This window comes from Melospiza georgiana, chromosome 5 (genome assembly GCF_028018845.1).
Source record: "Melospiza georgiana isolate bMelGeo1 chromosome 5, bMelGeo1.pri, whole genome shotgun sequence".
Classification (NCBI taxonomy): domain Eukaryota; kingdom Metazoa; phylum Chordata; class Aves; order Passeriformes; family Passerellidae; genus Melospiza; species Melospiza georgiana.
In genome coordinates, this window is record NC_080434.1 from 41,893,307 (window position 1) to 41,915,847 (window position 22,541).

At 51.2% G+C, this 22,541-nt stretch overlaps 2 protein-coding genes across 2 annotated transcripts in view; one reads left to right on the forward strand and one right to left on the reverse strand.

Annotated features, from left to right (window-relative positions):
* Positions 1-11,860, forward strand: part of SHROOM3 (shroom family member 3) — a 111,378-nt gene extending 99,518 nt beyond the window's left edge. The window contains exons 6-11 of the mRNA XM_058024443.1: positions 971-1,047; positions 3,919-4,803; positions 5,774-6,268; positions 7,002-7,152; positions 10,166-10,438; positions 10,965-11,860. Of these exons, the coding sequence (XP_057880426.1) occupies positions 971-1,047; positions 3,919-4,803; positions 5,774-6,268; positions 7,002-7,152; positions 10,166-10,438; positions 10,965-11,324 (2,241 nt within the window). The 3' untranslated portion in view covers positions 11,325-11,860. The remainder of the gene's footprint in view (positions 1-970; positions 1,048-3,918; positions 4,804-5,773; positions 6,269-7,001; positions 7,153-10,165; positions 10,439-10,964) is intronic.
* A 7,052-nt stretch (positions 11,861-18,912) lies between these two features.
* LOC131083544 (16 kDa beta-galactoside-binding lectin) lies at positions 18,913-21,714 on the reverse strand. Its single transcript, XM_058024333.1, has 4 exons — positions 21,628-21,714; positions 19,871-19,950; positions 19,579-19,750; positions 18,913-19,117 (listed from the first exon to the last, which is right to left on the reverse strand). Exons 1-4 carry the CDS (start codon positions 21,634-21,636, stop codon positions 18,974-18,976), a joined length of 405 nt encoding a protein of 134 aa, XP_057880316.1. The 5' UTR covers positions 21,637-21,714; the 3' UTR covers positions 18,913-18,973.
* Between the last annotated feature and the right edge of the window lie 827 nt (positions 21,715-22,541).

Here is a 22,541-nt window from a genome sequence, read left to right on the forward strand (position 1 = left end):
CCAGAACCGCCCCTGTCTCATGCCACCATCAGTATTTTTCCATCCCAGCAGGCACCAGCCCCATCTGTGCCATTTTGTCACACTTGATGATCAGAGCAGCAGGAAAACCAGACATCCAGAAAGAGAAAAATCACCAAAGTGTACTTTACAGTGACAGGTTGGATGACAAGCAGCCCCAATTCATTTTGCCTTGCCTAACTCTTATCAAGCAGGAGGTACAGGACAGTTCTTAAGATCTTCATTTTCCCCTCCTGGTTAATTTTTAGTTATTCATACACTCAGCTGCCAAACCAGAGGTTCTGCCTCTTGGACGCCAAGTTGAGGAAGAGGGTGAAGAACATTGCAGACCTGAACACAGGGTCCTAAATCAGGCAGTGAAGAGGGAAGAGCCCTTAGGGCTGTTTCCCAGAGGGATTTAGCTGTAATCACCTGTGGAACAAGGATTAGTCCCATAGGCGGCCAAGCACTTGTGAAAATCCTGGTCTTAAATCCTCACTTGACTTCCAGTGTATATATTCCAGTATATACACCAATCCATAGGGTCTGTTTGAAAGGGAAGTATATGTTGAAGTGCTTTCTTCATTAGGTTTGTTTTTATCCATCTCCAATGCAAACCCACAGCTATAAACATGGGGTAGAAAGCCAAACCAACAGAATGAGGTTTTTTTTATTATTTATTAGATTTCTTTTGGCCTTTTCAGATATTTTTGTGGGAAATGTTTATTTCCAGTTTAGCAGCAGACCTCTCTGCCTCACTCACTGTTCATTTTTCAGGGCCTTGTGTACAGTGCTTAATATTCCTTTCAGGTTGCATACAAATCACATTGCACTGTCACTGCAGGAATTTGTTTGGAGCTAGGCAGGAGTGGACGGCCATGGGGAATGACTTGCTCTCAGGCTTTGGAAGGCATTCTCATCCATGTTTTGGTGTTTTGTTTTGCTTGCTGCTGGTGCTGTGTTGGTGCCCCAGGAGCTGCTGAGGAGGGAGAGCAGCGAGTTCAGCGCCATGGTGAGGGATCCCTGCTACGTGCTCAGCGCAGGAGCCAGGTGGGTGTGTGTCCCTGTCCCCTGTGTCCCTGCACGGCCAGCTCTGGCCATCCCCCTGCCTGCCAGCAGCAGAGCTCAGACCTGCACAAACATGTTCCAGGTGTGCTGTGCCCAGCAGACTGAGGAGGAGTTGCTACAAGCTTTTTCTTCCACCACGGACATTAATTTACTATCAAGTCCTCTTTGTGTCATTGTGAGCATGTTTGTGCAGCAAATTCCCACTTTTGTAACTTCAGAGTGTGTTTGGTCTGCTGTTGAAACTCACAGTGTATGATAGCATTAACTGAAGGATCCTAAAGGAAACAGTACCTCCATGTCCCACTCTGGGTGGTTTTATCCACCAGGGATGCTGCCACCCCAAAAGCAAGGGACTAAACCCAGGATATTTCCTTAATCATGCTCAACTGGGAGATGGCCTTTGGGCTGCTTCCCTTCATCCAGGCAGGATGTTGTGCTCAGCAACAGGGGAGAGAGAAATGTTTTTAAAAATAGAAGAGCATAAGCACAAAACTCAATGTCTTAGGGCTTATGTAAGTCTCCATGTAGCCCCTGATTGTTTTGAAGTTAATGAGAACTGAAGTTGGTCGTGCTGTATTTACATTTAAATAATAAATAGATGTTTGCCCTAAGCCCTGAGTGCCCAAACAGCTAACTCCCATTAAAGTAAAAGCCATCAAGAGGGAATAAAAGCATTGTTCACAAAGGAGCTCTGTTCCTCACAAACTTGCAGCAAATGCCAGCCCTCTCTGTGGTCACAGTGGGAGTTAACACTGCTGTGTCCAAAGGTTTCTTCATGCAGCTCTGGGTCAGGGAGTGACAGCTAGAAGCAGAGGAAGGTTTCTACTCTGGCTGATCCTACTTCTGGCCATTTTTGCCCCTAAGAACACATAAATGTTGTTTTAAAAGGACTCAATCTGCCTTCAGGCACATCCTTGTAGGATTATTTAAAACACACTTGTTTACTTTGATTCGGAATAACTTTTTCCATGTTTTTTCCAAAGAGAACAATGCAGCTGTTTCGGTTCCTCCTGCCCCCCTTCTCTCCTAGAGATGGCATTTCATCCTGCTGCTCAATCACTGCTTGTGCCTTCCTTCTATTTTTTATTTTCCTTTCCCCAACCTATTTTCCAAGTAATGGGATGGAACACCCAGACTGAAAACAAGTTTACTGGGACACGAAATGCAGGTTTCTCATTTTCATGCTTCGCTGCACAAAGATTATTTGTTATCAACAGTTTTATGGTGTTTGTGCAGCATAGGCATCCCACGTGCTCCACAAGCACATTTCTCCTGGGAGATGGGAGGTTGCTTTCCCTTCTTGCTTGGAATTGGACTTCCCAAAGGATAGAATAAAAGGACAGGAGAGGTGTTTTCCATGCATGGAGCCTTTAGGGAGGCAAGGCAGGCAGCAGGAATTACGTTTCTATGTTTCCTTGGGACACAGCTGCTCCATGTGCTGCAGAGGAGATGGGACCATCCTTACCACCTCTCCTGCTGGAGAGGAAAACAGTCAGATGGTTTAGTGAGGAAAACCTTGGTCAGCAATCACTTGGCCCAGCCACACGTGCTGTTCCTCTGTTCCCCAGGTGTCACAGGCCATTGGGAACTGCTCCACCAGTTTTAGAATGCACAGTTGCTTCCACAGTGGGAGAGATCTCTAAATTAGAGAATCACCATCTGGCATTCCCGACAAACACTGAGCATCTGAACAGAATACACACTGCTACTGTCCAGGAACCACAGACAATACCAAGAGCAGCCTGTCTGGGAAGTTTCCCCACCCCCCAGGCACAGGCTGCCAAATTCTATTCTCAGTCACACCAGAATAAAGCCAGAACGACCCATGTCTTTGACAGAGTTGTTCTTAATTAGTACCAGTACATCTGAGAACAAATTTGGGGCCCAAGTCTCCAGCATGACAAATTGGCAGGATTATTTGACAGTGCATCTCAAGAACAGAAAATGCACTGGCAGTAGAGCTTCGTTGTGTTTTAGTGTTTATGATATGGTCTCATGGTTCCAGGCCACCTTGTCTTGCCTCTGCCAGTGCCATTATTACTGCTCAGTTTGTTTTCCAGCTAAACACCCAGACAGGCAAATAGGTTTGGCTCTGTCTTCCAAGCAGAATCCTCAGTCCAAAGGCCAGATGCTGTTTCTCAGGCTCACATGTGAGCACCCTAAAAGACCTGGAAGGAATAATTCAATCTGCTGGCTTTGAAGCCTTAACATCCGCTTGCAGTTGGAATGTGCTGGCTTTGGTGTTTGTCACACCTGCCTGTCTGAGGGAGCTCTTCCTTCTAACAGGATTCCAAGGCTGCAAGAGCTTTTTTTTCTATAGTCAAAATAGTGCATTTTTTGGCCTTTCTTCATTCTTGGAGACAGTTGAATCATTTTAATGGCGCCTTTCCAAAAGGAGCAGATAACATTATGAGAATATTTGGCTCATAGAGCTGAAATTCTTAAACTTTCAAGCAATTGAGAATGGAATTTGGTGGTAGATAATGTCAAATAGTCTATCTTACAACAATTGCTACTCACTCCATGTGTAACAAACAAAATTGAAAGCAGAGCAGGAATGGAAGCCAGCCATTAGGTTCTCCTAATAGTTTTTCCATTGAGTTGCTGCTGTGGTGCATGCTATGTGTGTGATGTAGTATACACTGACAATGATGGGAGATGGTGAGAGGGAGTAGATCTGGCTCAGGATTTCATTTCCAGTTTCAAAGCTCAGCTGTACCTCACCTAGACCAGCAGGCAGTGATGCTGGCCTCTGGTAGTGTTGGTAACTTGCCCATTAAGGAGGTGCACAGTAAATTTTCCTGCTCATTGATGAGTTATTAATCTTACCATGGTCTGTCTCTTGGTATTCAGGTCTTTCAGCAAGAAAGAAAGAAGCCATTCAGAGAAAATGGCGTTCACCAGTTACTATCCCCATCCCCTCCGCAGCACAGAGCTTGTCGCCGGGCCTGCCACTCTGGTTGAGAGTCACAAGCTCTCAGAACTTTCCAGGCCAGATAGCAGGACTTCTGCATTTTTCCCAGCCCCAACAGAGGAAAGGAGTCACTATCCTGAGCAAAAGCAAGGCTTTAAACCCTTGTTCCTTAACCTTACTCCTTCTGGGCCTGGCCACTCTTCCCCTAATACACCCGGCCAGGCTCCCGCAGACTTGCAGAGCACAGGTGACAGCCAGGCTCCAAGACAGCACCATGCCAAACGAGAGGCTGCTCCCCCTGAGGGCAGCGGGAGCACTCAGGCACAGCCTCTGGATGCTGCCCAGGACAGATCCCCCGAGACTGCCATGGAGGAGATGATGTGGAGGAGGAAAGCGGGGCTGCTGCACAGGTCCCTCCCGCCCAAAGCAGCGTGGGCTCATTCGGCCAAAGACAGCGGCTACACCAGGGCCGTGGTGTCTCCTCCGGCGGCCGGGCCCAAGCCCTCCCAGAGGTGGCAGTCCCTGCCCACGCAGAGCAGCACTTCCTCCGACCCAGAGAGCCCTTCTCCCCAGGCTGTGACCCAGCTCCGCATCTCGGAGTCGGGGCTGCAGCTCACGCCCCCGCCGCCGCTGCAGGACGAGGAGGACGACGAGGTGTTTGTCGCGCCCTTCTCCCCACCGCCGCCATCCCGTCCTCTTCCCGAGCTCCGCTCTTGCACTTCTGCCAACGGCACGGAGGAATTGCCACCTCCTGCCCCTCCTGCTGAGGGGAACGGGGCAGCTGGAGACAAATCCCCCTGGCTCCCAGAGGAGGCCGGTGTGAGGTAAGGGTGGGCTGGAGCGTGGCGGCTCAGGCGGTGCCGGGCCATATACAGTAAGATATGCGGGGCTGGGACAGATGGGCTCGTCCCTCGGCCGTGGGAGCCGCAGCTGCTGGCCGGGCTGGGAGCTTGCACCATGTCAGGGGACAGGGAGTGACAGACTCACTGCTGGTCCACCAGCAGGTGCACTGACAGGTGCTCCCCAAAACCCCCAGGACAGGAGATTATGGGGGAACACTCCTGGGCTGGTTCTCCCGCAGATTTCAGTGTGGCTGCTTCTGACTCACTCCAGCACAGAGCTGGAATGGCTGCTGGCTCCTTCCAGTTACTTGGTTTTGAGAGACAGCTGTGAAAATCCATGATGGGTTTCTCCAAACAGTTAGTATTTCCCAGAATATATTTTGGACCTGGCACAAAATAATGCTGTCAGGAAGCGGTGACCGTCTGCCAAGAAACGACAATGCAAATATGTCACAGTCAGGCCTTGTATAGGGAAATTCTCCTGAAGGATAGGACTTTGGGCGAGGTGCTCAGGAGGTTTAACTCTGCACAGCTTCCCTCACTCCCAGGGAGCTGCTCTGATATCCATCTGGGAAGAATCTGGCCAGGGCTGTAGTAGTGACTGGCCTTCCAACATAGCAAGGACAAATGGGGTAGAGGCTGCTCAGGATGGCACTCCCAGGCGGGGATGTGCAATGTCCCCAGCCTGCCAGTGGAAAACAAAGTGACTTGGTGTTCACTAGTTCTTTCTGTGCTGGAAGGACAATCCAGCAGTGCCCAGGTTGAAGGGACAAAACAATTCTGGTGCCAGTGGCTTCACACTGTGGACCCTCCGTATTGGAGTGAAAAGCGAGACACAAAAACAAGTGAGAGAGAAGGAAAACTCACTCCTTGTAGGCTTTTACTGTGTGGTACAATGGGTGTCTCTGGGTGGTAGGTTTCTCTTCATCTCACAGAATGTTTCTGTCCATAGCAGCTTCAAAAGCTTTCCCAAAGCCCTGGCTGAGAGGGAGACCACAGGGTTGGGCACCAGTACCAGTGAAAATAACTGGCCAACCCCATTAAAGAGGACTGGCTCTCCATCTGCTGTGGATCAGCAGCACCAGTCCCCTGCTTCTCCTGAAGGGCCTCAGAGCACTGACAGACAGCCCATAACTCAGCCTGAAGGTAACTCCAGAGAGCCAGCATTGGAAAATGCCAGCCTGGACTCTGGGATAACCAGCACAGCACCCCCAGTGAAGGCAAAGAACAAGACCCCAGAGGATATTAAGTCAGAGGCTCTAGCAAAAGAAATTGTCCATAAAGACAAGTCTCTGGCTGATATCCTGGATCCAGATTCCAAAATGAAAACTACCATGGACTTGATGGAAGGGATTTTCCCCGGTGGAAGCAGCGTGCTGAAGGAGAACAACATGAAGAGGAAGATGTGGCAGACACAGGCCAGCAGGACGGCGGTGGCGGGTGACACGTAAGCACCGCTGGGCACAACTCCCTGCTCCCTTGCTTCTGAAATCTGGCCTGTGCAAATTTTTCTGCATGTCTGTAGGTGTGAGTGAGTTGTGCAGTTCAGAGGTGTGAGGCCTGACAGGGCATTTCCAAGCAGCCTTTCCCATGAGCTGGGCTCTGAGCTCACCTCTCTGGGCTGTGTAGAGAATGATGCTGAGCTTGGGAACAGAGCAGGAAATGAAACATCCCTGGAGATAGAACTGGGTTTTGCTATCTGAACCTTAGTAATCTGAAGCAGTTCAGTCCAAAGCAAAGGAACAGAGATAGTGAAGTAAAATCAGGATGAAAATAATGGCAGGCACAGAGATAACAAGAGGCCAAATTCTGGAAGGAGGGTTGAGGGGAGCTGCTTGTTACAAGATCAGCCCAAGTCGCCCAGTGTGGGTTTTTTAAGACAGAGACTTCCAGGTGGCAGCTGGACTACTGTCCAGAAGTCAGGTGTACTGCATGAAGCCAGGTAAGGGCAGTCTGGCCACCTTCAGCAAGGTAAATCCTGTGCAGTGCTGTGTCCAATCACCTTTAAACCCCTGGCTGTGCTGTGCATCAGGGACCCCCTGATGGCAGGAATCTGCCTTGTCCTGGTGGGTAATCACCTTGGAAGGTACCAGAGAGGGAGTGCTGGAAAACCATGGGTCTAAACACCAGGAAAAGTCAGGCTCAGACTGAACTTTTGCTTTTTCTTCACTCTGGTGTAGGAGAGAGGAGAGGGAAGCTCCTGTCACCCTGGTCACCTGTCCTGCTTACTACAGCGTTTCAGCACCCAAAGCAGAACTGCTGAATAAAATCAAGGACTTGCCAGAAGAAGTAGTTGAGGAAGAAGAGCTGCTGGACATCAATGAGAAAAAGGTAAATTCAGCACACAGTACTGGTTGCTGCTCACATTCCTGAAATAATAATAATCTCTGAAGTGCATTTCTATTTGATGTCAGCTTTTGGCAGCACCCAAAATTGCGTGGGAGCGGTTAGGCCACCCGTGAAGCTTCGTTAGAGTGACCCAAATTGTATAAGAGAGTTAATCTGAATTACTCACTGCAGATTGAGTACCAATCTTGCACCACCCTGAGGTGGGCCCGATCATACCAAATGCTGAGTGTACAGACTGTCAGGAGCCGTCCCTGTTCAGCAGCAAGGAAGGAAGAGGGAGAAGTGAAGCAAGTTGTGTGAGGCCAGCATGAGATGGAAACAAAAACAGAGTCCAGCAAGTGACTGCACTGAGTGCAGGAGATTTTTTTCCCCAGGACTTTCCTCTTCAGTGAAGTCAGTTTACCCATTTCACCTGCTGTCTGCACTCACTGCATCCAAAGAAACGTGGTTACTCTTTTTCCCGCAGACTATTGTTTCTCTGCCCCACTGAAAGCCAGGTGCACCTCAGTGGCTCAGTCAGCACAACCTCCCTGTGATGGCTTGGAAGGACAGAGAACAGGCAGGAGAGAAGGACACATTTTGCTCTCTTACTGAGCCTACATTTCACTGTGGAATGGCTCCCTGCTCTTGCTGCAGGCTTCCATGCTCTGCTTCCAGGGCATTTGAAGGACCTTCTCATTTGCCCCGTGGTTGTCTCACATTAGTTACCTGGTAATTACAGGTATGCTGCTTAGCTCCCACATCCTAGGGGCCACAGGCTGGTGTTTGTGACCTGTCTGTGCCTCTCCTACACATCTCCTACCTTCCTGTCAAAAGCTGCCATGCCTGCCTCTAAGTCTAAACCATCCCACGCTGCAATGGAGAGTAGCACAGCCCAGATTTCATTTTCTGTTCACCACCTTTTCTTTCTGTGGAACCGCACAGATTCTGGGTCACAAATACACAGGTGGGTCACTGATCAAAAGCATTTGCCCAGGGCCTTTGCCTGCTGGTTTCATCCTGTGGCCCAAAGCACTGGTTGTAGCACACCCAGCTCCAAAGGCAGCCCCTGCCACATCCATAGCATTCCTTGGGCTCCCTTCCAAATCTGCCTGCTCATACCAAGGTGAGAGGTGCAGAACAAGACAAGGGTGCTGCACCATGAGCCTGCCATGGAGGGCAAGTCCCAGCTTCAGAGGTTCCATTTGCATGGAAAGCCAGGAGGAGATGGGAGTGCTTAGGCCCAGGCAGCACATTCTGGCCCCTTTGCTCATGGTCTGTGTGCAGGAAAACTTGCACAGCCTTACCTGAGGAGGGGCTCCTGAGGGCAGCACCTGTGGGAAATCTTCTGGATAAACCAAGCACATTTCCACTGTAAGTGGAAAGAAGCTCTGTTGGCTGGTATTTGGGATTGCAGGAGAGTCACTGATTAATGAACACAAACCTAAGTCACAGCCCCTCCAGCTCCCAGGCCTTCAGAACAGAGGTACCTGACTCTCAGGAGCCCCATAGCCTGCTGCTGCAGTTGGAGGGCAGATCTCCTGGAGCAGGGAGGAGCAGCTGCCGGTTCCCAGCAGCTCCATCCACCTGAAAACTTGCTGAGGTTAGTGCCAGACTTTGAGACCACCCCATGGAGTCCTGCCACAGAGACTTCCCCACCTAACTGTAACCCTGGACATGCATCCTTCCTGTTGCTCCTCAGGATTTGGTACAGCAATCAACTGCTGAGGCTCTTTCTTTGGAAGGGGGCTTTAGAACCACAGGCCCTGGGAAGGGCAAGGGCTGGGTTTTGTCTCTGGGTACTTCTGAGGGAAGAATGCCCATGAAGGAGTTTTGGTTGGCCCTTAGGAAGTGGGATTTAGTATTACCTTTGCTCCCTCTCCCCTGAGCTACCCTGCTAGCAGTGGAGGTCATTCCAGGCAGTGGATGTTTGTTTCAGGGAATATTAGTGGCCTTTTGCTCAGCCTTTGCACGCGTGCGGCAGCGGAGGGCGGGCTGTGGTGCAGGCACAGAGCAGCGCACGTCCAAGTGTTCCATCTAGTGGTGCCTGGCCATACAGAGCCATGTGCTCCCTGCTGCCAGAGCAGCTGGGAACCCCACTGCCAGCCCACCCCAGTGACCCCAGCCTCACCAGTGTTTGAAAATCCTGCCTTCTGCCTGCAATGACACTCAGTTGTGATGGAAAGAGGACTCAGAGAGAATCTTTTTAGACCACCTTGTGATTGACTTGTTCCATGCTGTGGGGTTTGCGTGCAGAGCAGATGAACACACAGGTGTTTTGTGCCTCAGCAGTGCAGGAACTGGAGACATTGAGAATCCCCACCCGTTGTATGGAGAGCTGCTGCTGCTTGCTGTGCTCTCAGTTCCAAGTAAGCAGAAGTAGGAATTGCAAGCCCTAGGCCAGAGACTTGCTTCTGCATGTGTCTTTCCACTAAACCCTAACAGAAATTGGGATCTCCAGCACATGTGCAGCACTGCTGTTCCTGGAGTAACCAAACCCCGGGGGCCTCCTTTTATTTGGCAGGGAATAAGTGTCAGTGTTTCTGCAAAATGGGTGTGTTCTCTGTGTTCAGACACTGAGTAAATCCAGAGCATCTTTGGTGTGAAGGCTTCCTCGATGCCTCTGTGTGTGAGGCACTTGTTTGGAGCACTTAAAGGCATTTCAGGCTGGGTATGAGGAGCACATCAGAGACGTGGCTGCAGCTCTTTTCACTCAGAGGTTTTACAGAACATTCATCTGTAGGTAGCTGGGTATCAGAATACAGTACACCAAATCAGAGATCTCTTTTATAAATGTTCATGGAACAAATACATCATCATGCAACCTGATGAGCTGCTTGGGTTATTTCCAAGGTGGGGAATTTCAGTATTTTCTCTGTTTCCTCCCTTCTTTGTCAGCTGTTGCTGACCTGACCCTGCTCCTCAGGACCTGCAGCCATATCCTCTTGTTGTCATCACCCATATGAGCAGGGTGATGCTGGTAACAACCAATGTGGCAATGCTTCCCCTCCAACAGGCTGAGCTCATCGGGAGCTTGACCCACAAACTGGAAATCCTGAAGGAAGCCAAGGAGGGCCTGCTCGAGGACATTAAGATGAATAATGCTCTTGGGGAGGAGGTGGAGCTGTTGATCAGCACGCTGTGCAAACCCAACGAGTTTGACAAGTACAAGATGTTCATTGGCGATCTGGATAAGGTGGTGAACCTCCTGCTCTCCCTCTCGGGACGCCTGGCCCGCGTGGAGAACGTCCTGAGCAGCCTGGGGGACAACGCCAACATCGAGGAGCGGGTAGGTATGGGCACAGCCCCGGCCTGCTGGGGCCTGGGGCAGCAGCCACTGCCGCCACCACGGCATTACAGCGACCTCCAGGGGCTGCCAGGAGGGCAGCACGGGGCTCTCGGTGCTCCCATACCAGCAGTTGCTCAGGCATTGTCCCTGGGAGTCTTAATCCCCCTGTGTATAAATGGCTGGGATCCTGCAGCCCTTGTCTGGATGCAGAGCAGCTGTGTTGGGCACAGCCACATTTTAACATTTTTGGGGCGGCTTTGAAACCAGATTTTCCTGGTAGTTGTCGCTTTCAGGCGAGGTTTCCTGACTTTATTGCAGCACTTCATGCCTCCCATTGGCAAGGATGTTCAAAGTCCAGTACAGTGGGGGTCACGGTCACTCCGTGATGAGGAATTCATCCTCCTCTCCCAGGCTTTTAACTGTGCTCTGGGAGCTCTGCAGCCATCTGCAGAGGTGGTTTTGGGAGGCAGGAAGGGCTCAGGGGGTGTGGTGCTGCTGGTACTGAAGGGCTCTCTCTGGTGTGCAGAGTTCCCTGAACGAGAAGCGGAAGCTGCTGGCTGGCCAGCACGAAGACGCCCGGGAGCTCAAGGAAAACCTCGACCGTCGGGAACGGCTGGTCTTGGACATCCTGGGCAACTACCTCTCTGAGGAGCAGCTCCAGGACTACCAGCACTTTGTCAAGATGAAGTCTGCGCTCCTCATAGAGCAGCGGGAGCTCGACGACAAAATCAAACTGGGCCAGGAGCAGCTCAAGTGCCTGATGGAAAGTCTCCCCACGGACTTCACACCCAGGGATGCAGCAGCAGCAGCTGCCCTGGCTGCAGCACTTGCTACCTCCTCCAGGGCCGGTGGTAAAACACCTCCAGCAGCCTCTTCCTCGCTCTAACCCGGCCCAGGTGGAGCTGGGGTGCAGCCCTGCCCGAGTCCCTTTAGTCCCTTACTTGGCAGGTGGTCCTCTTCAAAGGCCATGGACGGAGACAGGTCTAAACCAAGATTTTAATGAAGGAAAAAAGAATAGCAATAATAGAGGTTTTATTTTCCTTTCCTTCCACCTCTACTTCCTGGAAACTTAAATCATTGTGGAGGGAAATCTCCTCCTGCCCGAGATGAGGAAGAATCTCACAGGAACTAAACACATGACCTTTAATAAAAAACATGACCTCCTCTCTTCCCTCCCTTTTCTGCCTACCTGACACCTCATTAAATAATGAAGGATCTAAGAATGAAGCCTTAAAAATAAAACCAACCCATTTTACTGAACATTGTTGATATTTATATTTTTAAAGAACAAGACCGAATGTGTAAGTTTTTGTACATACTCTAATCAGTTACTTGATTCTACTTTGTTCTGTATGTAGAAAAGACATTTAATTTTGTATTTTGTGAAGACCTTAACAAAAAGAGGGAACCCCAAAGATAGTCATGCAGTAGCTTGAAACATCTCATCGTGGTTTTGTTGCTGTTGTTGTGGTTGTTTTTTAATATAATAAAGGGCTACCAGAAGCAGCTTCACCCTGTTTCAACGCATGCTAAAGATACCATTAAGTGGCCTTACAAAGGAGATTTTGGCCACAAAAATAACAATTTTTTCCTCTTCTTGATCCTGTGATCCTCTGAGTCTGGAGTTCAAACTTCTTTTATGGTAAGCTACGTGTCAGGAGTCCAAGCTAGCACTTGGCAAGGAAGCAAGGAATTCCCTGCAGGAACGTGGGGGAAATTCTGTCTTTATTTTGAATACTCATAGCTGTGGCCTGTGTTTCTGTTGAAGCCTGAAAGATTTCCCTGAGGTGTGACAGGGATCTCTGCTGATGTGATCTATAGGCCCTGCTTTGAGCAGAGTTTCAGGGAAACAGCGGGGGGAGCTGTTTCAATCCAATCAACGCATTTCATTTGCCCTAAAAAAAATCCTACACACTGCTGCAGTTTAATTTATTAGATTTAAAAGCACTTTAAATCCAGATTACTTTTTTTTTTTTTTCCAGCCACCCTTCCATCTTATACTTAACAAAACAACTCACAAAGACATGGTAGATCTGGGAGGTGTTTGTGTGTTTTCCATTTAGCAAGTTCTTTCCTGAAAAATACAAGTCCTGCACTTTGTCCCCAGGTCAGGAAGAGGCTCCATCCAAACAGGATCTGCCTGTTTGCTCCAGGAACCCACATGGCTTCAGGGGGAGCACCTCCAGCAAGTTTGGGGTGGACAAGGCAAGTCCTGTGTGTGTTCCCACAGTACAGAGAAACATCAGCTAATGAGGCAAGTGATAGTCACTGATATTTTTATAACAGCTTATATTTTCAAGGGAGAAATGAGTTAAAGCCACAATTTTTGTTCTAAGTGCATAAAAACTCTTTGCAGTTTTGTTCAAAAATCACCTTCCTAACTGCAAAGTTTACTGAGTTTTGTCGAAGTACACCTTGATATAAATTTAAAGGTACTTACACGTCAGGCAAGCCTGAAGATTTACTTCTCAGCCAAAAATATTTACTTCTTTTACTTCTGGCAAAAAGTGGAGTGTGTTTATTTTATCCCACCTTGCTTTTCTGTTGTGGCTATGAAACTGGAGGATAAAGGAAACACAGAGTTTTCTGGACTGATTTTGTGGGACAGGAATACCAGGGATAAAATTTTACACTTACTGTCCAGTCCTGGTAAATTTACCGATACAAATCTGCATTTTGGGTCTGGCTACATGAGATTTTTAATACTGAACCTGTATTGAAGTGGCTGCAGTAAGGAAAGCCAGTACACTAGATACAGTGAGCACAATCTGCTGTGCTACTCCTTCCCCAAAATGCACGTCAGGGAAGGGGTTCTCAGCAGCCTGGCAATTTTTGCTAGAAATGAACTTTATAACAGAAACATCTGGTTTGGATATTGCTCTGGAATGCCCAACATCCCACCCTGCCCCAGGGATGACAGCCTGGCCTGTTTGCCAGCCTGGGGGGCTCTGTTTGTAGGTAACAATGGGTGGAACTCCTTCCCAAGTCAGTCTGTGGTACCTGGGTCAAGCACCTTCTCCAGAGCTGTCTCCAGGTAAGTCATGGACTGCTCAAGGATTGTGTGACAGCCTCCTTCAGCTGGCCACAGGCCCAGTGGGAAAGCAGGATCTCCCTTGGGTGACTTGAGGAAAACCCTAGTAAGGACAGAGCAGTTAGACTGCTACACATGGTGCCAGCTCCAAGTAAAATCTCCTTCTGCAAAACCAACACCGTTATGTTAGATTTGCACATTAGTTATGAACAGCCTCTCTCCTGGGTCAGCATCGCTGAAATTATTATCTCCACTCAAAGCAGGCCAGCTCTTAGTGAGGCCTCACGTGCTTTTAGCAACATGCATGTGATAGAAGGCAGGAAAATCTACTCATCCAACTTCAAATTGGCCTTTTTTTATCAGAGCCCTTGGGCGACTGGCGGTCACAAGGAATTCACATCAGATGCTTCCTTCAAGACTAAATCTAGTAAAGAGTGTTTACATACCAGGGTCTGTTGGTTGTAGGTTTACACACAAACTCTTTTGTGAAGGTTACCTATAAAACTGGTCCAATCCAGAGCACAACAGTTTATCCGTCATCTTTACAACTCAGCTGCTGTCCTGATTGTTTAGGCTGGTAATTAAGAAAGTAAAGCAGACTGGATAACACTCCATACCCATTCCACATAAATCCTGTCCTTTGCAGAACAGGAAACAGAGAGCTTTTCATCGAAGAGTCCCTGCTTTAAATCAGTGTGAGGCACACCTAGAGACCCCATCCCAAGCTTCTCTGTGCCTCATTCACTCACCCTGCAATGCAGTGTTTCCATAAGAGCTGCTTATCCCTTTACACCCCTCAGAGGGGACGTGTCCTGACTGGCACAGTGTTACGGCTTGGCTGTGTTCCCACAGGAGTGCTGCTCATGCCTTTGCACACCAACCAAGTGTCCTGCAGCTCTGCTGTGTGAGGGGGTTTTTCTATCCCTGTGTGACTGAACAATCAGCCCTTGTGTTGTGCAACTGGCTGTGTGTCTGTGGCCAGCCTTTGTGCAGCTTGGTGTGCATCGGTGCCAAAACCCATTGCAAAAATCTGCTTTCTTCTTGCCCATTTCAAGATGTTGGGGAGATGGAGCCAGCCAGGCTCAGCACCCTCAGACAAGCTTGAGAGGGGGGTCAGTGTGGCTCTGCCTGCTTTGAGATCAGGAAAAAGGGCTTGTTTTCTCCTCAACCATGTAGGGGACAGGGGACATGTGAGCCAGGCAGCTTTTTCCTCTGTGGTTTGCAGCCTGAGGCCATAGCCTTCTGCTAGGGCTGCACTGAGAAGCAGAGGCACTTCAAATGAGAAAATCCAGCCTTACTTGTTAAATTCTTCCTTTTAGCACTAAATGAACTTAGAGAACTGAAATGCAAAAGAAAAAAAAAAAAACCAAAAAAAAAAAAAAAAAACCAAACCAAAAACGAGGACATAATTCAGCTGGGGAGGATGAGAGCTGGTGAAAGCTTGATGGAGTATGGGGGAAACCACTCATGAGGTGCTTGTGGTTTTACTGAGGTAAAATAAAACTTTGATTAAACAGCAACAACAAAAATAATAAAAAAAAATACACACAAACCACCAGCTTAGAAAGGATGAAATTGGAATATGAGCAGCTGTGAGGGGAAGAAGTTTAGGGAGAGGAAGGGGGCCCTGAGCAGAAGCTGCTCATGGTTCTTCCCACCAAATTTTTCGGCAGGAAATCTTTTCCCTCAGGGACCCCGGCCGCCATCTTAGGGGGCTGCTGAGGGAAGGGCACCCTGTCCATGAGGGGCTCTGGACGCCCAGGCCTCACCAACCTCACCTCCAAAAATCTCAAAAAACTTCCAAAAATGAGAGCAGGGCTCGCTGCCTGTCCCTCCTGCTGTGTTTTTATTGCCAACACCTGTGTGGCCATCAGGGCTAATGAGGGACAGCTGGTCTGGGGCCAGCCTGACAGGAGTCCAGTCTGAGGGAGTGCCGGACAATGGACATCTCAGCCTGAAGCCTGCTGAGAAAAGGTGAGTAAAGCTCTATTCTTTATGTATATTTTTACTCTTCATGAGGCAGATTGGCAGCATGCAGCTGCATTGGAGGTTTAAGGGGAAAAAAAATTGCTGTTTGTTGGAAAGCAGGAGCGTCAGGTGTTTGGTTTCTGAAGGGAGAGAACATGTTGGCCTGTGGGGATTGCAGGGCACCCACACCATGGGGGTCTCAGCTCCTGCCCACAGCCTGGACAGGACAGTACAGGGTCTGTACCCATCTGACCCCAAGGATATTCCACCCCAGCACCATCCAGGCACATGCCCAGACCTCCACTGCATGCTGGGAAAGGGGAATGGTGTGGTTATGGTTGCCTGTGTGCTGCCCCAGAACAGTTGTGAGGTAACACAGCACAAGGTTTGGGGGTGACTTTGTGAAGTGAGTCCTGAAGGGCCCTTTGGTTTGTACATGTTGGAACTGGGGCTGAGGGAGTGGGAGGTGAGGGCACAAGGGAGGAGGAACAGGAGCCAGCTGGTGTTAGCCTCCTCATTTTGTACACGGGTTGTTGGTCCACTGCCTATGTTTATTGTTCAGAAGAAATTGTCAGGAGACATTTTGGTTGTCAATTCCACGGGAAGTGACCCTGCTGGCTTCTCGTGCCTCACCAAGGGCTGCCCCTCACCTTCCTAGCACCCAGCTCCTGGGTGCCCAGTGTCCTCAGCCTGTCTTTTGAGGCTGTGACAATCAGTGCCACACGCAGGCTGGTGCAGCCACAGTCACTTGGATGGCCTATTTCTGTCGAGTGAAGTTAATGTGAACTGCTCAGGGAGAGGTTATTTTCTGAGAAGACAAAGCTGCTGGTCTGTCTTAGCCCTCACTGCTCTTCTAAGCTGTGCATGAGATTTTAATTCCTGTCCAATCTATTGCTTCCAAACTCACCTTCTTTTAGAACTGGTTATTTGTTCTCATCTTCCAAGGTGTGAGGTGAAAGCACCTCTCACTTAATCTGTGTTGATAAAATCATTTAGATTAGAAAAGACCCTTAAAGTCAAGTGCAGCTGTGAACCTAGCACCACTAAATCCACCACTCTGCCCCAAGTGCCACATCTCCACCTTTCCTAAGTACCTGCAGGCATGGTGACTCCACCACTTCCCCGGGCAGCCTGTTCCCCTGAAAAAAATTCTTCTCACACCCAACTCAGTGTCCATGTTATAAGACAGCCTCACAGCTGTTTTGCAGAGGGTTTTGAGGTCCCATTTTCCCTGGCCATGACGCTGTAAGGAAATAAAATGGTGAGTGCCCACTGTGCAAGATTTAAACTCAGCAAAGAAAGAAAATCTGCACCCTTTGGCCATGTTGTGGTGCTTTCTGCTCCTCTCCAGAGCAAGCAGGGCTCAGGGTTCTCCCAGAAATCTTGACATGAGTTCCCTGTGCTTCAGGAGAGCACACTTGGCAGGGACAAATGTCACTTTCCCATTGACTGTGACCCTCTGCTCTTCAACAGGCCACAGAGTTCTGGCTTTCCAGATGGCTCTAGCAGGAGACAAAGCCTGGACAGGAGCCAGCCAGGGCACTCTGCATTTACTGGTGTCCCTTAAAGGGGCAGGATTACTTATAGCTCCTGGACATGGGAGCAAAGACTCAAAGCAGCAGGAAATGCTGGCAAAGGGATGTTTCCTTCCTCCCCTTTCTCCTGTTTTGTGGTCTCCTGAGTGGTAACTGCCGGTGCTCAAAAGCAGGATAAAGGGAATTAATTCTTGTGGGAAGTCCAGGAGGGGGGTGCCCCCAGGAAGGCGCTGTTTGTGCCCTGAGCACCGCAGTCAGGAACACTTGTGGCTAACCTAGCTGGCAATCAGGGCTGCCAGCTTAAGGAAAAAAAAGGGGATTAGCTTTATTCTTGTCAGTTCTGAGGCACACAGACCTCACCTGACCAGGAACAGAGACACTCAGCTCTAAGCTCTCCTGTGCCACTGCTACATCAGGGCTGTTGTACCTTCTCAGTGTCACACACCTGATTGGACTTACCTTCAGCCAGGTTATGTGACAGAGGGAGAAGCAAGGCAAAAAGTGCTCTCTCTTCCCCAGCTCCCCACCCCAAATACCCTGCAAAACACAGAAATCCCCAGCCTTACCTGACAGGGCAAAGCACCAGCAGGACTAGTCTTCAGCCTTCCCTAACAAACACACCCAAGCCTCTAAACACGTAGCTTCCTGTGCCATAAATGATGCAGCAGATGCAGGGCAGGAATGAATCCCTCCATTATCTGCACCCTCTCCCCTGGGGGTGCCCAGCTCCAAGCAGCTGCTGCAGTGCAGGGGGGACAGTGCTGCTGGCATGAAGGCAGCCTGTCAGCCTGCCCACAAAGAGCCTGGGATGGCTCAAATGCTCCACAGAGGGCCGTGGCCCTGCCCAGGCTGGCTCAGCTGTTGGTGGAGCAGCTGTGCCTGGATTAGCCAGCAGGGATCACATTCCAGCACGGAGCAGCCTTTGGCTAAGGCAGCCTCACCTGCACAGGCTGTTGCTGACTGAGCCCCACTGGCAGCACAGTCACACAACCACCGAGCCAACCTGCCCAGGCTCCCCATTCCACACAGCGTGCAGCACTTCCTTACTTTCCATGGGTCCTCCAATGCCACAGCAGTCCCAGCTCCAGCCCTGGCTTGGGTCAGCAGGCTGTGGGGAAAGAGCAGCAACAAACACATTCCAAGGCATTGCACGAGTACAGAGGTTCTAAGCAGAAGAGACTCTTTACCAAGCTTTTTTCCTTCTTTGTCTGCCTAACTGCAGTTAGTTGTGTTCAGTGCACTGAGGATTAAATGCCCCTGGTAACTGTGTTGGATACAGCCCTGTAGCAGGGAAATGTTCCAGACACTGACCCACAGGCTGCCACAGGGTTTGTCACCCATACTTGACGTGTTGCTCAGCCCTTGACTGTGCCTGATCGTCTGTCTCTGGCAGTGTCCACACCTCAAGTCATGAGCACCAGGGACAGCCTGGATTCCCTCAAGTCAGTCCTAAGCTTTCTGCCAGGCTTCACCTTTCATTCCACATCTTGTTCCCAGCCTGCCTACTGTTCACTGCTCCTCAGGTACACACCAGTGCCAGCCTGCAATGCACACAACTGGGAAAGCAAAGCTCTTGGCAAGAGCACAAGCCATGCCCCGAGTTCCCTGTCAGTCCCCCATCCCCAGCAGAGCAGGGAGCATCCCTTCGTGGTCAGGGATGGCACTGTGAACAGCCAACACTCACTTGTTCCTGGCTGGGACTCATCCTACACTGGAGGAACCAGAGAGGGACCACACAGTGGAGCCAGCAGGGTGAACGCAGCAACTCCTGCTAAGGCAGCTTCGCTCAGTCAGGCTTTGCCAGGCTCGTGTCTAGCTCAGTACCAGCTGCAAGGCTGCAGTGTAAGGAGGAAAATGGCTGGATACACATCCCCTCCCTGCCCACCCCCCTGCAGCACACACAGGAGCAAGCAGATTAGAGCAGGGAAGAGCAGCCATTGCAAGTTTTGGTTTATTTCACTACACAGGGGGCAGAAAACAAAACAAACCAAGCTATAGCTGTTAGCTGAACTTAATGGCTTTGACTTTGAAGTCACCCTCCACAGCCAGGTATTCAATTTTCTCCATGCCCAGCCGATTTGGGAACTTGAACTCTGCCTCGGGCAGCTTCACCGTGGCCTCAGCTTCATCGAAGGAGATGCATATCTGTAGAGAGCCATGAGAGAGAAGGAAGGAAGGGAGGGAGGAAGGAAGGAATGAAGCTGACACATCACAGCTCCCAGGCCTTGCTCACTCCCACTGCCTCCCGTCTGGGCGCAGGAGAGGTGAGGTGCTGCTGCTGCCAAGGCCGTGCTCAGCAGCTCAGCCCCCTCCCTGCCAGCAGAGGCATAGAAGGGAGGGAGCTTCTGCAGCCGTGGGATGAGACAGACCCAGTCTGAGCTCAGTGCTGTTGCTGCTCTGAGGGGCACAGCTCAGCCCAGAGTGGGGCACTGAGCAGCTGGGCTTGACTTGGGCAGTGCAGCTCTAGACACTTCCTTGGCTCTTCCCCTGGGGCTCGTTCCCCTTTCCATGCTGCTCCTTCTGCCCCACACAGGCACAGGGCAGCATAAAAAGCTGTGCCATTGGCCACTCGGTGCCTGGGCCCAGTGCAGCCCCTGGGGCCTCACCTCAATCTTGTCACCATGCTGGAAGGGGAAGTCAGCCTTCCTGTCCTCCTCCCCCCACACGCCATCCTCCTTGGAATTGCACACGATGGTGTTGACATCCCCGTGGCAGTCAAAGCGAGGGTTGAAATGCAGCATGAGGGTGCTGCTGTCCTTCCCCATGTTCACAGCAAACCTGGGCAAACAGAGCTAGTACAGAAGGTGCCAGTGCAGCAGCTCCAGCTGCCAGTGCTGGCAGGCTGAACACAGCAGGAGCTCTGGCTTCCCCTATCAATCCATTCACCACCTCACTCACCCTTTGGCATCAGACTGGATCTTCCCTTTGACCTTGATGCACTCACCAGGCTCAACATCCAGCTGAGTAACAACCAGTCCCTGCAGGGCCAAACCACAGGAGTTAGTCTATCCCAAGGCAAGGCTTCCAATCCTGCTTGGGCCAGCAGCTCTGGCACACCCAAAGATGAGTTTTGTGCTAGGGGAAGGGCTAAGTCAGGCCTCTGCCTGTCCCAGCAGCCACGGGGGTCTCCCGCTCCCCTAAGCAGCATAAGGTGACAAGGAGGTGGGGTGGGGTGGCCCTGGCTGGATGCCAGGTACCCACTAGAGCCGCTGTCACAACTGCACGGGGGGAGAAAATACAACAAAAAGCCCATGAGTTAAAACAGAGACAGGGAGGGAGAGGTCACTCACTGATTACTGTCACAGGCAAAACAAAGTCAACTTGGGGAAAATAATTTAATTTATTACCGATGAAAATCAGAGCAGGATAATGAGAAGTAAAACAGGCTTTAAAAATGCCTTGCTGCCACTCCTTGCCGGGCTCTACCTCTTCCCCATCAGTGGCACAGGGAGGCAGGGAAGGGGGACGGTGTTTGTGCCCCTGCTCGAGGAGAGGAGTTTTCCCTTGCTCGGTGTGGATCGCTCCCACAGTGCTCCCCTCCAGTGAGTCCTCCCCGTGAGCTACAGCTCTTCACCACTGCTCCGACGTGGGTCCCTTTCCACGGGGTCCCAGCCTTCCTCGGCCATGCCCCTGCTGCAGCACGGCGCGCTCCCTGGGCTGCAAGTGCGTTTCTGCCTGCCTGTTGACATCCATGGGCTGCAGAGGGGCAGCTGCCCCCCCACGGCCTTCACCGCAGGCTGCAGGGTGTTATCACAGAGCCACTCCTGCCGTCCCTGATGGGCTCGGCCTTGGCCAGCGCCGTGTCTGTCCTGGAGCTCTGCCGACACGGGGGAGGCTCTGGCAGCTTCTCACAGCAGCCACCCCGGCAGCCCCCTCTGCTACCAAAGCCTGGTCACACAAGCCCCGTACTGAGCTACCTAACCGTGAGCAGGGGCAGGTAGGGGGGCAAAGTGCGAATCAGCTGGCTTGGGCGCTGCCCCCCAGCCCCCTGACGGCACCCTTGCCCTCATGCCTGCTCCCCGCTCTGCCCGCACACAGCCTGCCCAGCTCAGGGTTCCTCGAGTCCCTGCGCCCTTATTCCCGCGGCACGAACTCTGCTCCCGCCTCTGGAATGCGGCCGCTGCGCCCGGGGGGTCTTTCGAGGAAAGGAAAGCTGCGGGAGCAGGGGCGGGTTAGAGTACACTGCCAGCCTGCTTTCCTCTCCTGTTGCATTGAGTTAACCCACTCCTGCACCCAAAAGGCATTTTCCAGAAGAAAAATACACAGATTAAGGGAAAAAAGTATAAAGAGTCGGGAAACAGTAGAGTTGCAAACGGACCCAAACCTTTAGAGTACTTGAGAATAAAAACATTCCTCAGCTTCCCCACTTAGATAACAGAGAAGAGAAGAGAAGAGAAGAGAAGAGAAGAGAAGAGAAGAGAAGAGAAGAGAAGAGAAGAGAAGAGAAGAGAAGAGAAGAGAAGAGAAGAGAAGAGAAGAGAAGAGAAGAGAAGAAGTACGGCTGGTCAGCCCTAACTGTTCTTCCCAAAGCCATACATCAGCTTTACATTTCCTCCTCTCCGCCCATCTCTAGCACCACCTCAAACCCCACAGGCCGCCCAGGCGAAATCCCAGTCCTGCTTGGCACAGCAGCCCGGCTCGCAGGCGGCACTCACTTTCTCCATGCTGCGGACACCGGCCCCGGCAGGCAGAGCAGCCCGAGCCCCTCTCCCGGCACGGAGTGACGCAGCGCCCTGCTCCGGCAGCTGATCCCGCGGGCAGGACCATCACATGCTCGGGGGGGGACGAGCAGAGGGGGATTGATAATCGCAGCTGCTGGGCTGGGCCCCGAGCCTCGCAGCCATTGACAGGGGGCGGCGGGAGACCTCTGTCGATACTGTTCTTTGCGGGCAGCCTGTGTGTGATACTAAGAACTAGTGATTGCTTGCTTCTGCGTGATCCGTGCTGTAAGCTCTCCTAGCTGCTGTGCAGGATCCCAGGAGCCGGATCCCGGTGCTAGGAGCCAGGTGGCTGCTTTTTGTTCGGCGATCCGTGTCTAAACTCAGGGCTGGGAGTCCCCGTGTTCCTGCTGCCAAGGGGCTGCCTCTGTGGATACAGGTGGATGCGCTCTCCCAGCCCAGCCTGGTGGGAGACACCGGTACAAAGCCTCGCTGCTTGCAGTTAAATGAAAGCTAAGGGCTGTAGCCCGTGTCAGCATTTCAGCAGCGCCTAAAAGGTTAAGGTTGGTGGTGTGGGGCTCTTAGGTAGATGTGAGAATTCAGGCTGCGGCTTTTGAAAAGTAGCACGATCTCGCTGGTTCCATTCCAGTTGCAGAAGGCTCCGGAGGGAAAAGAGAAATGCTTTGTTGGGGGAGGAAGAGGCCGGGCAGGGCTGTGTGCAGCCGGCAGGACCGGAGAGGGGGCTGATATCCCCGAGGGTGCCCAGCGCCTGCCATTGCCCGAGCACGACTGCCCCGAGGGGCTGTGCAGGGGCAGCGGCTGCAGTGCTTGGTGGGGCCGTGTCCCTGGATCGGATTGTACCTCTCCATGTGCTTTAGCAGGGTCCTCAGGACTCTGTGCCTCAGTTTCCC